This window comes from Varroa destructor, unplaced genomic scaffold (genome assembly GCF_002443255.2).
Source record: "Varroa destructor unplaced genomic scaffold, Vdes_3.0 BEIS01000007.1, whole genome shotgun sequence".
In the NCBI taxonomy this organism is placed as follows: Eukaryota; Metazoa; Arthropoda; class Arachnida; order Mesostigmata; family Varroidae; genus Varroa; species Varroa destructor.
Genome location: NW_019211460.1, coordinates 10,228,772 through 10,247,156, shown reverse-complemented (window position 1 = coordinate 10,247,156; position 18,385 = coordinate 10,228,772). Strand labels below are relative to the sequence as shown.

At 40.4% G+C, this 18,385-nt stretch overlaps 1 protein-coding gene across 1 annotated transcript; it reads right to left on the bottom strand.

Annotated features, from left to right (window-relative positions):
• Positions 1-15,691: 15,691 nt before the first annotated feature.
• Positions 15,692-16,690, bottom strand: LOC111254412 (uncharacterized). Its single transcript, XM_022815235.2, has 2 exons — positions 16,442-16,690; positions 15,692-16,252 (listed from the first exon to the last, which is right to left on the bottom strand). The coding sequence occupies exons 1-2, from the start codon at positions 16,593-16,595 to the stop codon at positions 15,882-15,884; spliced, it is 525 nt and encodes a 174-aa protein (XP_022670970.1). The 5' UTR covers positions 16,596-16,690; the 3' UTR covers positions 15,692-15,881.
• Between the last annotated feature and the right edge of the window lie 1,695 nt (positions 16,691-18,385).

Genomic DNA, 18,385 nt, shown 5'->3' with positions numbered 1-18,385 from the left:
CACTCGATAGCTATGCCACCACGAATGAAACCACTATCGCCATAGTTGGCCGCAGCGCTACGCAGCTGTTATTATATAATTCCTGTTGTTACTTACATTTTACTTTCGCACAGGACATAGGAGGGAAAGTTCACGCGTCGACGATATCTTGTACCCTGTTCCGTCAATTGTTGTTTTTATCATCGGTTCTGTGTGTGCACATTATGCCTCTACCTGTGGCTAGATTTTATTTTATGATGTCAGAAGTGAGCAAGTACATAAAAGGATTTTGATGTTTGCCAGGTTCAGATATTATGTTTGTAAACAACGTGGGACATCTAAATTCAGATTTCGCTCTTTGAGCTTTTTTCTAGCACTGTATAAAAACAAAAACAGCTAATTCAATAACATCTGTCCACGTGCTAGGAGTGTCATTCAAACCTGACGGTCATATTTAGTCATCATCTATGTTTTTTGAAGTCATTTTTTTACAAACAACTGGAAATAATGATAAGAATCCATTTCGAGCAAAAAAAAAGTTGACAGTCTCGGTTGGAGATAGCATTACGTGAACATGTTGGATAATGGCTGATCTTCGCCTAACATACGAAACTGACGCATTGCTGTTCGATGTTATGATTAATTTGCTGTTTCATCCAGAAAAACCTGGCTTTCATTTGCTACTAGAAATATCGAGTAAGCGCGAGCTCGCTACAACAAGCAGCCCGCCTGAGTCTGTACATTATATTATATAATTTTATACTAGTATAATTATTTACGTGTACTGGATGTCCTACAGTTACGCGATCTATACTATTGCTCATGACCGCCAGATTTGGGCAACAACAACAACAACAACAACAAAGGATTGAGGCACATTATTTGGCCGGATCTACGAGAATTGCTAACTACGGGAAACCGGGCATAATCCTTAGCAAAAAAAGTTTCATTTATATATATATATATATATATATATATATATACACGCTAATTTAAAGACAATTTACCGTATCAGTATGAGAATGTTCCAGAAATGATAAAATGAGAAAGCCATATTCAATCGATAAACGCACGTATGCTTACGACTATGCCGTAACACAGTTCCTTCTCATGCGAGCGTGCGTAGTGGGCTTCACCAAGCTTTTGCATTCTTGGCCTATTTTTATTATTTTTTGGTCTTGTTCTTGTGTTTTTGTTGGTCTGCAATCGATGGTACCCGTACGATTTGTGATTGTAGGTGATCGATGACAAGTTTGCAGACAGAGAAAATATTTCTGCTTACACTTTTCCCTCCTATATTTTTTCGCAGATTTGTGACAAGTGGACTATTTTTTATAGTCGCTCCTTGTGGGTTTGTTCAGCTCCAACCTCAGCGACCAACTCAAGAAGACGCCCATTTTTGCACGAAGTATTATGTCATCTCCCCGATGTATGGCCTAATCGGGCCACCTTATAGTGACCTGCTTAATTTTATTAGAAATATTCAGGCATCCTTGCCATTTATCGTCGTTTGTTAAACTTTTTTTGCATTGAATTCGTTCGAATCCGAGAAGATACGGAGCACTAGAACAAACGTGTTCCGCATATAATGGCTTTCATTTCGAAGCAGGAAAGAAGTTGATGTAAACTGAAACTAGGATATGTGTTAGCGTGTGTGTGTCCTTGGTGGTCAGACACGCATAATTTAGAAAGGTAGATGGAAACTGAGCTGGATGGCCAGCCATAGGCCAATAAGGAAAAACTTCTGCGACATTGATGACGGTTCCTGCAAATAGTAATCCACATTTTACATTATAAGAAGCTGAAAGAATTATTGGCGTATCGGACAAGACACCAGCTGAATCCATCTGTATGTCGACAGTAAGTTAAACCTATAGAGTTTGAGCACCGCATGCTCTTAACTACATGGAGCAATCCGCATTGGCGTGCGATCAACTTTAAAAGAAAGGTAGATCTGGCTATTTTAAGTGCGGTACCAATCGTATATTCAAGGTGTGTCTTTTACACGAAGTTGATAATTAAAAAAGAAAAAAGACAGTGATTCTGTATTCAAATATGTCAAATTACTGAGTAAGGGTAGGCCATCATGGAGATATTGATAATTCCCAATATAGTTTAAGTAGTTTTTTGAAAATGTTCTTAAATTTTATCCGATATTGTTTGCGCCTCGTTCCTTATAACCAGAGTCTAGCTCTTTTAAGTTGTTACTGCTTTTGTTACTAATTGAATCTGTTCGATGATGAAACATGGATTCTGGTAATAATACACACAACACATTCAGAGTATTGTTGCCGGCTTTTCGGTGAGTGATATTCTAAGCTTGCAAGAAAAGCAGAGAAAGAGGGGGAGACAGAGAGGGATATGACCGAAAATGAATAAATAACATATCATTAGATATTTTCACTAATTTATATACTTCCTATAATTTTTCGTTTTTAATTTTATTGTTCCAATATTGAAACAATTGATTTCCATCAGTTTATACCATTGCCAGTGTATGTATGCCATGGTTAAATTTAGCTCTCGATGTTGGTAACGATAGTGTCTTACGCACGCGAAAAGTTAACTATCGTCAAGTGGCACGTTAATACCTTGAACTGTTGTAAAGTTACTATTCACCATCTTCTCCTATGTATGATGGACCCATAGAATGATATTTAAATATCTTTCGAATCTGAATACCAACTCCGTACTGGCGAAGACCAAGTTAGTCCTTTGTTTTGTTCAGTCTATCGGCTGTTCAGTCGAAGCAAAACGACTGCCACTTTCCAGGACCTGTCGAAGACTGGATGCCTTGAGCGAATAATGTTGCTGCAACATCTGCTACTGCTTCGAGTCACTGCCGTGCCTTTGTTCCGTGGAGTTTGGTAAGGCAAAAGCGAAAAACCTTTGAGAGTCGCAAGTGGTCCCGTGAGGGGTTTCATCTGTACTCATCCGCCTTATGCTATGTAGCTAAGCGACAGAACCAAGGCAAGGAAGGAAAACAACTGGCAACTAGGGAGCCACGTACACGAAAGGCAAAGAGTAAGGCCACGGGTCAGGAGGCACAACGCCTGGCTCGGAAACACGGAAAGGTGCGCAAAAACAGAACAGGTGGTTCCTATGTCCTTCCTAGACACATCACGCTAGGACAAAACTGCCGAAGCAGCATACGCCTCCACTTTGTTTTCCTTCTTGAGGAGATCCAAGATAAACGATACGTGAGATACGCAGGACAACCGAAAAGCCATCAGAGGGACCCCATTTCCAGCAAGCATACGTACCTCACTTGAGACTAAATAATACAAGCATGGTCTAAAAATCAGCAGTTAGCAAACAGCCGGACGGAACGGCAACTGGGTATGATGACCACTTGACATATAACAAGGCAGAACAAATATCTATGTGTAACGCCACTTTCTGCTGCGTGTATATCGTCAGTTCTAAAGCCTGAGATATATCTTCGTTTGACTTTTTACCTTAATCATAATAGGGTACATCGTTGCCCTAAATCAAAGCGAAATCATGGTTAATTTCAGTCGACTAATAAGTCTGATGCTCAGATCGAGCCTTCTAAGTTTCGCACGTATGCATGCGTAACTTCTAGATGGGCAAGCTCATCCACTGATATTGCAATGGAACGGCAGTAATCTAGCGGAATGAAGACGCATGATTCTAATACCATATATTGGCAGTATGTATCCAATACTGAGGGCTTCACCGCTATTCTGCTAGATGTCATCCATCGATATCAATACCTAACCGGCTAACCCGCTAGATATCGTTATAGCCTAACTTCACCTAACGGAGCAGAGCTGCCCAGCTTATTAGGCGATCGCCATCGCCAATGGGAATACCCGCGGTGGCGGTTAAACCAATTACTCAACTATTCGTGCTCAAAATATTACTAGCGACGGCAACTTTCTCAAAAAACGATTAGAATGATTATGTTCTCGGATTATTTTTTGTACTTCTACACCAAACTTCAATTAGTCGCTAACCTGGTGGTGCAAAAATATGCACATATATTTAATATAGCCTCGTACCTGCATGATCGCAGAACAGGTCGTCGATGCCTCGTTTACGTCAACTCTCTACCAAATATTGACCCCCAATTTGTGTATCCCAATTTGGTGGTTTGCAATGATCTACTTATATATATATAAAGAAGCGGCTCTTGCCTGTGGCGCAGCAGTAACAGTAGCGGGCAGAGGCAAAAGCTACCATCCCTTCTTCCCGTTAGCAGCCGTCTGTCGGTATGTTAGGATGTATTTTGTCCATCCATCTGTATTCATCCTTTGGTTGGTCCCACCCAAAAGTGATCAGACATCTGGGTGTTCCGAGTGAAGGTATGGTCCCATCGCACCGCTGTAGGCAACTTTGCGAAGGCCTATGCCTCCCATTTGTCCAAATAGAGGTCTATGTGGCCAAATGACTCGCGTTTCTCCCTTTTGCGGCGACGACCGTTTCGCTTCAGCTTCTGAATAAGACACATACGCCCGAGTTGCCATTCCGGTTGTTTTCCCGAGTTGTCTCAAGGGGCGGAAACATCTTGAGGAGGCCACGAGCCAACCAGTCTGCGCTTATTAGTTGGACAGGCCTGACCCTCCCTTTCTCGCAGTATGTGCCACCGAGAGGACTTCACGACAATCGTCCCCCGGTGACTGGCTATTGTTGTGGGAGCTGATCTGTAGGATAGACAGGGCGGAAAACGTGCCAGCTTGGTGACTAGGCTTGCCGACCTAGGAGAAGCCTACATCCCCATCCTCCGGTTGCGTCCCAAACGCAAGGGGCAAACAAATGAGCAACAGTGCGACCAGCAAGTCGATGAGGGATTAGCTTGCCACTGAGTGCAGACTATGCGTTGCACGACTCCCAATGGCCGAGCTTATGATGAAACGAGAAGAACCGTTCTCGTGCGTTATACGAGGTAGCCACAAAGCCTTCAGACAAGCTACCATGCTATCACAGTAAAACAGCCACATCAATATGGATACATACTATAGATATAGGAGGGAGCATTTATTTCACAGTACACTGGATAGTGGTCGAGGATCATCGTTGGGCTCAACTGGCCTAGTGATTTCTGAACGGTGAGTGTGGTAGAGCTCTCGGACTTCGGTCAAAGCCGGTACAAACCTCCAGGAAAGGCTTATAAAGGATGTCACGCTTAGTGCAAGACGTGAAACCGCGCATTTCTGCCCCCGAGAAGTACAAAGCACAACGTGTCATATATCCCTTAATAGGAAAGTGGCCCATAGTGTGTATTATCAGGATAAGTCATATATATTGGTCAATCTCACAAGGAAAGCTTTGTATAACATATTTGTTTATTAGGGTATAAAATGTTGACTTGCACGGAGCAAGTCCAATTGCTGAAGGTAGAACGATCCTTAATTTGCTGTTAGAACAGAATATGTTTCATGCTTGTAGCCGATACGCTTCCACGAATTGAGCACCTGTAATGAAATAGGCTGAAGGTAAATTAGAAACGAACTGTCTAAAAGACCTAGATGTAGATGCCTCGCATCACAGAACATAGAAAATACGTAAAATTTACTATTGATAATATGTTACAAGAGGTAAACTTTTAGGACGCCTAACTATAAGCACACCGTTTTGGAGAAACAAGACTTTGCACATACGTATTTAGATAGAAATCAATAGCGTAGGAGTTCTGTGACGTCTAGATACGCGTAGACGTATCTACCGTAGACATTCGCCTTTCAGACCTTCAACCCCTAAAATAATTCTACTCTCAAAATGGAGTTGATACATTTTCATCCATTCGAGATGGAGTGGCTGTGTTTTTTTACTCGACTCGTTTGGTAGCAACGACATCGAGTTATATAGCTTCTAAGTAAGCGAAAAAATATTTTTATTAACAAAAAAAAAAAAAAAATAGATTCTCCTTGATATCTTTGATTCACTTGTTTTGTGTCAATGCCATCCTTGAGGCCCTTCACCCATCGGCGGCGCCGTAGACTATAAATCGATGATTCATTTTTGCGATGTCGACGTGAACCAATAGTATCAGCGAGTGCAAAGAAATAGGTAGCGAAAGAACGCGCACGTTAGCAGTAACAATATACGCAGGTGGCATAAATGCAGATTGTATACCGATCATGAGCTTCAAAGCGAGAAGGCTTCTTTTGCCTTTGCCTGATATTCGATGTCAAATATGGCTTAAAATACGCTCTCTGATACTTAATACACGCTTTTTGGCCGTCCGGCATATTGCACAGGGATTATGCAATGGCCTTTCCCCTTAGACAGTCTGAAGTAGCTCCTGGCGGTTCAAAAAGTAATTTTACTGCCATGTACTTTTGCTTTGAGCCATCAATATGGCGGGAGCGTGATTTGCTAGAAATGCATGATATCGTTCTGGCCTTTGGAAGGCCAATTTCATGATTTCAGGGCGGATTTGCAGGGGTTTGCTGGACAGGCTGGGCATCATGCATGATGTAAGCTAAGCTCCATTTAACAGAAATAAAAAACACAGCTTCCAATATGGTATGCGCAATTTGCCCGAAACATTTTCGAACAATAGGGGCAAATATGTCACACGTTTTAACGTGCTGCTCGCGCCAAAGCTATAGAAAGCAAACATGACCTCTAGAAAACAGTGTTAAAGCCTATACAAACACAGCGATAGGCTGAGCCCAATAACTTAGTGAAACAGTCTAGGAGCCGCTTAATATAGCGTTTGAATGGTGTCTGATGATACGACGTTAAAGGGCCAGATAAGGTAAACATTCTTCGTCCACGGCTAGTCGTTTACTTGAAACATACTATTTAAATATACTTTATTTCTTGTGTTTTCATATAGCCCATCAGGCTAAAACAAAGTGTGTATACTATGCAACATAAATACAGACAGCAAGAAACAAGAATCGGTGACTCGCTTCCTCCCCCCTCAGGACAGGAGACGTCATGGCCAAAACGACCTAACTGAAATGGTCCCTACAACTGGTGGTTCCTTGCCTATCCCGTACGATAGTGGCACTAGTTCCCTGGACCCGACATGTAATTACTAACGGCCCGTACAAGGCTAATGGGCTGTCCTGCCGACGTTTGCAATATTGCGTATGACATCTTTGAGAAGGTCATGCTAGAGGTAAACGAGGACAAAATCCCGACAAGAACACCGAGTTGTTGTAATGACTCAGACAATTGCATTTAGATGCGGCTTCATTTTTTGAGTTTTTGGTAATAATGCTTATTGAGACTTGTGCCACAATATTAGGCTAACCAAGCATCTGTTTTTTAACCTCGATGCAGTGTTCGGACAATCCGTTTTAAAAAATATACCACTATGCTAAAATATTTTTGCATCTCAGTCTTCTACGAGAGTCACATAGCTTTTTGCAATACGTATTACATGTATTGTCTTATGAATATGTTTATGTTTTAGAATAGTTATTATTGATCTTTCAATTTAAAGCGTGCACATTTTCTGTTTGCTGTCCCCATAAGGAAAATGTTCAAAAACGAGCAAGAACTTTTTCGGTTGTCACGACACATTGCCAGGCAGAGATCATCCTGATAAAAGCATACCATGTTTGTTTTGTATCTCTTAGAAGTTTATGATGCGGAGAACAGGTTCGTTCTAAATACAGGTTTAAACTGGGGCCTATTAAGAGCGGCGGGTTAACTCTCACAAAAGATCATGAGCCGGTTTTTGAAACTCTACGCTACAAATAAAAATCGACCCCCTTCTAATTTAAAATGAAGCAGTCGTCCTACAGGTGTCGGCTATAAGATACGCGCGTACCTTTACTGCTAAACATCACCTTATTTTACAATAAACAAGGAGTCGTTCTAATAAAAAGGCTTTTTTAAGATATAAGGCTTTGTCAATATCGCCTTTGGCTGTGCAATACTATCTATCTGGTAAAGCATGCTATCAAGCATCTTTACTTAAGGTCTCATTCACCGGTGGCGTATCAAAGATCATCTAATGCCAAGTAAGTGTCATGGCAAGCGACAGGTACCCCAAGGATCGTGCCGGTGCCGTTGCTTGGGGGAGAAAATATCCTATTAACTGAAGCGGCTAATCTTTACGGGTAAGATATGAGAAAAGCTGCATGTAAATAAGAACTTTTTATACATAAGGTACAATAAAATTAATTAAGGTTAACAAAGCCTTAAGGTGTCTTTATACAAAAATATAGTCAGAGAGTCTAATATTGATTCTATGAAACGTGTTGATATCGAGTTAGATTTTTTCTTAATCTGGAATAAAAATAAACAAACGTAAGTTTTAAAGATTGTTTTATAGGCCACTGTAAGGGCCCAGCCTATCGTTGCCTTGAAGATAGAGGGCTATATCCGCGTATGCATAGCGCGACTTTGTTACACGATAAATACTATGGCTGGCTATTCATATAATGAAAGAACTACTTTGAACGACGATACAGAGGCGTGACCTCTTTAAAGTGACAAGAAAACTTTGCTCACGCAAAAATCTAGTCTCGTAAACGTTAATGGATATCAGCAGTACACCAATGTAAATGGCATATCATCGACGACAATGCAACAGCAGCTTCGCAAAAAAAGTTATGGAATCGACCCTCATACCCGTACACGAGACAGGCATTGATAGCATAAACCTCCATTAGCCGCAGCTACAAACTATTCAACTATACAAGAATATACTCCTATGGACCTTTATAATGACGCTGACAATTTTCGTGATCCAAGCTGATTTTTCTACCATCACTGAATTTTACACATAACATACATTGTTTTTTTTTTCATTTGAATATTTTACGACAGATTGAACTTCGACCATATTTGGACTGCCATTAAAAATGACACACGCCGTCCTTATAGTTAGCCGAATATCGATTTTTCTGCTTTAACACTAACAGCGAACTTGCTACCCCATCACTCAATATCTACGTTCAAATGGAACTTTTAGAAAAATAGAGTCATCAAAACTTTCAAGTATGGCCAGGTATTTTACAGCAAACGTAACCCAACGAGCATAATGGACGAATGTAGTTTTTCAAGGGTTTTGATATATAGCTTTCAGTATAGTTTTGAAACTTCGGCATGACGGGGGACAGGCTATCCTAACAATCCGATGTGCTTCACGTGCGTGCTTAGACCATTACACGCTTTTGGCCCATGCAGTTGGGCCTGTTCACATGACCTAGTTAGTATTGATGTTACTATTCTATAAATCATTCATCTGGCTATTCTTGTTCTATACAGCACTAAGTCATCGTGTGCGAAGCATTTGGGTTGATCACTCAGATTATACGGCGCTCCCCTCAGAACGGTTTGCAGGAAGTTTGACGACCCTGCGTACTACTTCGATATCTTTGAAGGGAAGGTTCTTCGATATGGAAAATAAATTAGCTAACTTAAGCGGGTGCTATCCATCGCTACGACAAATCCGACAGGCAGCAGATATGTTGGGATGTGTGAGCAGTGGTCGATTGTAAGAAATCCTCTTCTCTTTCTTCATTGCAAATATCAAACCAGTTGAACTTGAAGGCGTGCCATATGCATGTAATAGTAGCGCTCTAACTTCATCCACGCCAAAATAAACTTGACGACAGTTTTGCGCAATGGATCAACGAGTAGCTCTCAGTTCTCATGTACAAGCGATTCACGTCTTGGAAATTAAGGCCGCGCTACGAGTAAAGTGGGCTACACCCTAAAATAATTGTTCTTTGTATCCAAGCGGAAATTTAATATTTGCCAGACGAGCGAATTGTCGAAGGTCTGCTGTGCTGGACGAACGACAAAGCTGATATGATCACGTGTTGAATATATAGAAACGATGACGCCAATATTGAACTTTGAGCTGCTCGACCCAACGAGCGACGTTTAAAGTTATTCGTAAACATGTTAGTTAGCTCCTCATTAATATTGCAGTCACTAATTACAATGCTATTATGCTGTTTGTTTGTTTTTATCAATTCCATTATAATTATTGTTAGTGATGTTGAGCATTGCTTGACGGATCTAGCGAGCCGAAAATTCCTCTCAGGATTCGCGGTACATATTATACTTGAGTAGATATAGAATAATTAGGTCATTGAACAAGAATTGCGCTAAGTTATACGCAAAACTATCCACCATAAAACAATCGTTCAGGAGTTTATTCATTTTCAAGTTCATCTCTTTGAAATTTACACGAATCACAGGGCAGCGAGTCGAAAGCAGTTGCTACGGCCCCGAAAGCTATCGCTCTCTAATTTTGCTATTTCGCCCAATCTTAAGCACCGATTTTACGATGTAGATGGTCTGTCGGCGCTAGCGGTTTATAGAGAAGGCTTCTCCATAGCGTTGTATAGAGCGATGCCTAGATGATCAGCATCGTAGCAGCTCAATGGTGGTAGTATTTGCATGATGCCGGCAGCATTTACATGACCCATCGACAGACGGTGGCCGCACTAGTGGAAGGGAGCTTGCATCATACTGCCAAAGAAATACACATTTACATGGTCATTTAGTAGTAGTGATAATGTAATTTTGCTAATAGCTACCTACCCATCACGCGAGGAGTGGTTTTTGGATGTGATACTCTATGTACTGATGTAGAGACACCGTCGCAAGGATGGCAAAAATGGGGTTCTGGACTTTGCTAGGAGCTTAGCACGGGATACGATGGTACCTAATATTGTGCTCTGCATGAAAAAGAAAGGAAGGCAGAAAGAATCGCGCTAAATGCCCCTTGCATCGCCTGATTTGCTACCATATGAGAACCTCATTCATTTATATGCATCCATCACATGCTTACATGCAGCGAAGTGGACGCGGTTCTAAAACCTAGAACAGTAAACTTTTGTATGTTGAACGTTTACTTTGACTACCATAATCCCAATCGCTGGATAATGGCACATTATTAGTAGAAATGTCTGGATATAAAGAGATTCGTTTGGAGTTAATAAAAATTACGAGAAACAGATAAAAAGCTGTGGTTGGCGCCAGTTTATGATTTGTTTATTCTACAAAATTGCGATATAACAATGTATATAACATATATATAAATGGAAAGAAGAGTATAAGGTGACAGTTAGCTGTTGCATGCGGAACCCTTAGCTGAAGGAGCCGTCTGCCTAGAGTATGGATATAGAACCTGACTGGGGACTAGCGAGTAGGAACGGATCCTATATAAAACATAGATGCATTAATTATATACGAATAGTGGAGAATTCCTGCTGTACTATAGATGCTATTGAGCATTTCCTGTTCACATTGTATGAGTTGGTAACGTTTACGAAATTAGGATGTTTGGGCTAACTATGATCCAGGAAGCTTCGTGTCCCACCACCGTAGCTGACTTTAGGTCCCCCCCCCCCCTCATAGCAATAGCGTTTTATTGTGCGCCTTTGTGTGTACTGTGTAAATATGCAATCGTAATCTGTTCTTTGAGTTTTGTTTGAATGCGTAAGGTCATTAAATGTATGTCCTGCTCAGCTCTTCTATGAGGACATCCGCAGAACCTAAATGCGCTCAACTTTGGCTTATATTCTTAGACATAGGTCGGTACACGATACAGATTATGACTGAAAGCGATATTATCTCCTCTTATAGCAATACGGTCTCCTTTCGCTAGAACTGAAACAAAAGTTCAAGTTAAATGTGAGTTAGTAAGAGTGAAGTCAATGCATTAAAATCGGTCACGAATTCTCATGTCCCGCAACCACTGCCATGTAGTGGCATAACTGCACGGACAGAGAAACATACATAAGTCAAAAGAAAAGCCATTAAAAGATAAGGCTAAGCTTTATCTTCTACAAATCTTCTTTTAAAAAATTCTTTCCATGAAACAGTTATTGTTATAGAAGGACCTCAGCTTATTCCAGAAGCGTATAGAATAACAATTTCGATGACTGAGTAGATTAATTTGAAAGCTAAAATATTTTTCAAAAAGTAACTTTTCTGTCATGTATTGCGTGCTTAAATGGGCATTGATGGGTTTAAACCAGTTACTTTATAATCGCAGTTATATTGCACTTATTTAAGCAGTAATATGTCATTAATTTAAATAACTTGACCTTTATCAATGAGAACCATTTTTTAGGAGGAAATTTTTAGGTTTTATTTATATCACCCAAATGTTAAGATACTATCCCATCTTTTGTTGTAGAAAAGAGCCTGGCATTAATGATTATAAAATACACAATTTGAATTTATTAAGCACTTTCGTTCTGGACTTTACAGTAAGACGAAATGTTACAGAGATGAAAGAGCTTTGTCTGAATTTCGATTGTAATCAGTATAATTAATTAACTTAGATATCACATTAGATTCAAGGAACTCAAGATCAAGCTTATTGAAAACATAGCAGGTATACAGATGTCAACTTTAGAAGTATTTTTTAATTACTAATTATATACATTATACAAACATATTGATATAAATTCGAAATATTGTGAGTGTAATAGATACTATAAGGCCTTATGTTCACTTCAATAATGTTTACGAAAATAAAATTGTTTTTGGCTGCCGAGATTTAAGTGATTTTACCCGAAACTTACAAAAAGTTGTCTTGTTAGACGTCTTAACGACAGAGTTGGGTCACTTTTTTCAACTTCAGACGTTTCCGATCGTAGGTCAAGGGACGGGGTTTAGCAACGTGTCTGGGTAGTTGTGTTTTTTGATACTTTTATTTCATCTAAGTGCTGCTTCTCTAAAAAGAAAGCGAAGTTCTTGATCAACACAACTTATCGGACGCAAGATATCACACTCGTATGCTTTATAGAGTAATAAATGCAGCCGTATCTGAATTCCGTATCTGTTTCCATGTTTATTCGTCGGATATATATCGACTCCTTAAAGTGGTCGGATTAGGCTGATTTCTTGACATCATTCGACATATCTTAACGAGCTGAAGAAACGTATTACCCAAAAATTGGTACATTTGAGTGGACATTGTTGAAATCTGTTGACTGTTTTGGTTTTCCTCTATAACAATAGTGTGATAGTGCGTTTCAAATAATGTTTGGAGTGAAGTTCAATTTTCAGTTGATTCAAACTTTCGTTGAAAACCCATAATTAATTTTTAAGGAAAAATGCCGAAACAGTACATGGAACTATTTGTTATTAACAAAAAAAGTTCTAAAGCCTTGATTATGTACTGTAAACGGACGAGCTAAGACATTTTAAATCATCATTAACTTTTTATTGTATTTTCATTCACATTAGTATATATAACGACTCATTACAAAAAAATAAAGATAGAAAACTAGATTGCATAGATTGTATGTAATTATTTGTTGAAAAAAATTTGTGAGTCCCGTGTGTGAAAAATGTGTGAACAGAATCAATAGATGAGTCTACCTTATTAACCGCAACATGCACTCGGCTCATTCGTTCCCTTCAAAGCTAGGCCGACCCTATCCACACGTTCCGGAAACGTAGTCAATCAGCCACCATAAAAGCCCTCTAATAATCCTGTAGAAATGTTTCAAAGGCCAAAATATTACGGGCAAGACAAATCTAGGGTTCGTCGAGCCCCCGGTAATATATAATAGAACAGCCCCCTTTGTACTACCTCATAGAAGAAGTTAGGGAGATAACTGTAGAAAGATAACAGGTTAAGCAGAGCGGGCTAACTGCAGCAAGATAATGGTTAATGTGTACTCGATCTATAGTTTTCGCTAATCTAAATGAATCAATCAGGTTTGTTCAGATACAAAACTAGCAAAGGGTAAAGCCCGTGGATCTCTCTAATAGTAAAACCATGTATTCTTTTACACTATATCCGAAACGAAACAAGTTTCTTAGCAGACGCAAACATACATGTGCCTAAATAACTCCAAATATGCTATTTTAGGAACTTATCGAAGAGTTGCTCAGTCGATGGAGCTTGGACCAATTTTGATTTCTGCGGATCGCTTTGGCAAGTCCATACCGATATTTTCTCGCAAAGATGTCTTTTCTTTCGTTAGAGAACGTGCTCGGTGAAGGGCCCTTGAAACGCGTTCACCGCAAAGGTAAAGCTGATACCTGAAATTACATTTATTATTCAGAACAGGCATATATACTCATACGGGTACGTAGTTTAGCTCTTACAAACTTCATCCTGAGGAGGGAAGCGATGTGAATATTGCCTTTGCAGTCAGCGCCGCCTGCTAAACTTCCGCGAAAAAAATCAATTGGCTACAACTAAAATTTAGTGTTCTTCCACGTCAGTCAATGAAACAGATCTCATATATGCAATAATTGATCATGTTCTCTAATGTGAATGAAAAATACTTGCGGCTAGGTGGCCTTTACTCAGATATAATGATTTCTTTTTAATGAAGGAGTCTTTTCTTGGCCTGTTGAGAATTGAAGTATAAAAAATTATTTTCGACGCAGTACTTTGTTCTGTCTAACTGACAGCTGTCACAACGGCAGGCTGTCGCAAAGCATCGTTTCGTTGGACTCACTGCAGGCTTCTGTCCGGCTTTTTATCGCGGATCAACTTAAAAGCCAACAACAACAACAACAACTAAGTTCAACGAAAACGTCTAGAATAATATAGTGGAAAATTGAATTTTATCTTAAGATATCTTGTCAGCCGTTTGCTGCAAACGGCCGGGCTATGTGTTTGTACGATTTAAGAAATTAGTTGACGTTCTCTGTACAGGTCAGTTCAACGTAGCGCAGGTTTCAAGTGATACCCTTTATTATTATAACGTTTTCAACGTAAATTACCAAAGCGCAAGAGGCGACTCTAGGTCACGATTTATGGAACATCAGAAACCACAATAACAGCAGCAGCGGAAGCTAACGGCGTAAACACTTTTCGAGAGGTCCAGCGATTTGGTGATCTTCGCAAACTCACTGGTTTTCTAGATTTCTTTTTCCTAAACAGAGTAAAGTACCGAATGCCTTGGAAACAATCACGCCCCATCGAAGCACTGAGGCGATCGAAGACAGGTCTCGAATAACTGGAAGCCTCAGCTGCCTTTTCTAACACATTGCACCAGATCGACGGTCGTACGCTGATTCGCTTAGCCCATCGAGTACGTCTAGTGTGAGGAGTAATCTGGATGTCGCATGTCGCTTGATTGAATGTTAACTTGCCACGCCCTACAGCTCTGCTATGGCGGCCTGGTCTGGACCTCGGTACAGATCTAAGAGCGCGTCCAAGCCGGATGTCTCGGATGTTCCGAAACAGAAGCCCTGATCACAGTTTAATGCGCGGCCATAGGCGAGGTAGTGGGGAACGCGGGGGGAAGAAAAGTAGTGAGGACGTTGTAGAGGTTGCGCAGCACTTAACGACTCCGCCTTCTTCCGATCCACTGCTTCCGGGACCGATCCGGAGAACATTAGTTCCTACTGATATCGATGACTCCAAGAGACGCAGTTCGATTGATACAGGACAGGAAGACGATGTAAACATCTGTGAAGAGTACACTGATTGACAACACTGGTGATGTACCTGTAGGTATTTCTATACTGTATAAAAGCCTAAACCTACTTTGAGTGTCAGCATCTATGAGAAAGACTTCTACTACCGCTATTTCCCTCAAAAATGTGTTATTAAGCCCCTTTACAAAAACGACTATATATAGACCATCTACTCGAACGTGTCTTTCCAACAGTCACCCCGTTGTCTACAATCGATTTTATCCACCTACAGATAATGTTAATTTTCTGTTGGTGTACAATACAGTTGTGTACGGTAGTTCAGCGTACGACACTGACACAAATCGCTTCTGCATAGTTTGTTAACATTAGGCTGAATTGGTACTTCCTACACAATATGTTCCCACTGATGGTAAAAGCAGACATCAATTCTTATTTATTGAATTATTTTGTTATTTAGCTAGACGTTCATTTATTTACATGAAAACTTTAAAGAGAAAACAGTCTCTTCTCCTTTCTGTCAATCTCAAACGAAAAGTGCGACAAGCTTCTAATGCTGATTTCGTCGAAATATCAGCGGTGTATGTAATGAACGTGACAGGCTACACGGATACGCGCATCATGTACCAACTTCCCAGTAGCCCTTGGTAGACCCGTTCGAAGTTACCGTAAGGCGCAGTGCAGGCCCACACCACGAATAGACTCTTTCCGACCTGGCAGTACTCTTCTGGTATTTGGAAGGTATAGGCAAACATCTTGCATAAAAGCGTCATTAGGCTGTATACAAGAGCCATTTTCAGCCAGTAGGGTGAGCAATGCCTCGGGGCATCGAGTTCGATACATCGGAATGCGCCTAGGGCAATGATTGTACGCAAAACTGCTTCGGAAGCTTCAACTGGGAACCTTAGGATGATGTAGGCGCAAAAACCGAGCAGGCCATATAATATTCGAACCCGATGCAGTTTGGCGATGGCTTGAAATCGAGAAAACATTTAATCAAGGTATTGTGTTGGGATAAAGGCCAGTAAATCGGTATCATTTAATGTCGTTAAAAAAAATGTACACATTCATTAATCGGTATTACTATGTAATAAGTAAATGAAGGGTAAAAGCGTCATAAACGAAAACGTTCGGATAATATAGAAATACAGCACAAACTTGCCTTCTAGGCGCTCGAATATCTTCCCCAAAATGGATTCCTCATACACAATTTGCATGAGATTATCATAGAGCCGTTCACGAAACGACGCTTCGTGCAGTCGCATGGAGTTGACCCTCTCAGGTCTCACTCTGTCGATTTTGTATCGCGTTGACATTTGTCTGACAGGCAACGTTGTTTTCAGTAATGAACAATAGCTGAATTCGCACGCTTCGTGCGTCTTTTCCAACGATCACTTCTATTGCATAGAAACCTTTTAGTTAACCTATGACGGAACGAACTACCATATGTATGTATATAGGTATAGTTGCTCGAAGCACTCAATTACAGAATGCACCAAAGGTAGCGGCACGAATACTCCAAATTGTTTCAACAAAGGGAACCACAAATTGCAACACCCATTGTACTACCGAAGCAGCGTTCGAAACGGGCCCTAGAGATTTGAGAGTCGACATTCAGGCCATATTGATTATGTGAAGCCGTTAGCGATAATAAATCTTCACCCTGTACAGGACACTAGGTCTATCGCGATACCATTGTAGTCGAGTAGTTGTGCATGTGATGCTTCTTAGCTTCGCTAGGGGTGAGCACCGAGCGTTGCTTAACGGTATTTCTCACATCAGAAATGCCAGCTTACTAGTTTATCGAAAAGTACAGCTTATTGTGGCTTAAATGTGATGTAGTAGGATTGCCTAGTTTAAGCAAAATATTAAATTGACTCCCGGATAAGTTACTTTTTCTTAATGTAAGCGTTCCCAAAAACTTCTTTCTGGAGAAATGATTTTCGATGTTGCACCAGTTTTCCTTTGATGTCAGGATAGGGTTCCCTGGTTCGAGCGCGCTGTGTAACATGCGAATAGCTAGCACAGTAAAGATATTAAAAATAATCAATAAATTTCCAGTAAGCCTGCTGGCAGATAGTGCAGACACGCAACTAGTTAGGCTGGTATAAGTTATAATTACTGTAACAGCCTTTTTTAATGATATCACGTTTCGAAACAGATTTAAAAAAAAAAGGCTCTATTAACGTAAACAATGGACCTGTAGCAAGGTATACAGATGATATTAATAATTCGCCTAAACGTGTGTCCGTAGGTGATACCCTCTGCTTGTCTCTTGATTTTTTAGTCTGTTTGAAATCGTGGCGTAGAAAGTGAAAATGGCCGATGCCGGTCTCGTAACAGAAAAATCGTCCTTAAAAGTAGGTGACTAACCGTAAAGGCAATCGAGCCTGCAGTGGGAAAGGCAACGAATTGATTAGTGTGCCTTCGGTTACGTTCAGTGATACCCATAGTAGCAGATATCGAAAAATCGACATAGTGCCAGAGTGATTAGGCAGGTACAGTCGAAGAGTGTTCGAATCAAAATCAGGTCCTTCGTGAAAAAATTTCCTTCCAACAATCCTTATGGATCTCTTTCACGCCTCCCTGTATGGTAGTATCCAACAAACTTGCAAAGAACGTCCTTCGGAGCGAGTGTTCTTTGCAAGTCGCTAACACACTATTAGGCTAACAGGAAATCTTGATAAGTTGATCGGAAGTCGTCAAAATTTCGAAGTGTTGAACCCATTCAGAAGGCAGTAAAGATTAACGACATTAAAGAATCTTTATATGATAAAGTGTCGAACGTCCTCGGTGGGGCTTTCAGCGGAAAGTTTTCCATATGGGTTAGCACAGCATTGGCGGTTTCGCCTCGTGTCACTACAATAAACAGACGCATCTGGAAGAATTGAACAGCAAAAAAAGCCATGCCAAAACAAAAGTCGAAGAATTTGAGGAAGTTCTAAAAGCCTTGGCGGATACGTTATTTGTTTTGAATCAATACCAACTGGCAAGTCGAGTATCGTGAAAAACCAACGGCTGAAATCCAAGTGATTATATTGTTATTACCAACGATAATTGAAGACAACGATTCTACAATGATTAGGAATTTCTGCACACTGCAAAG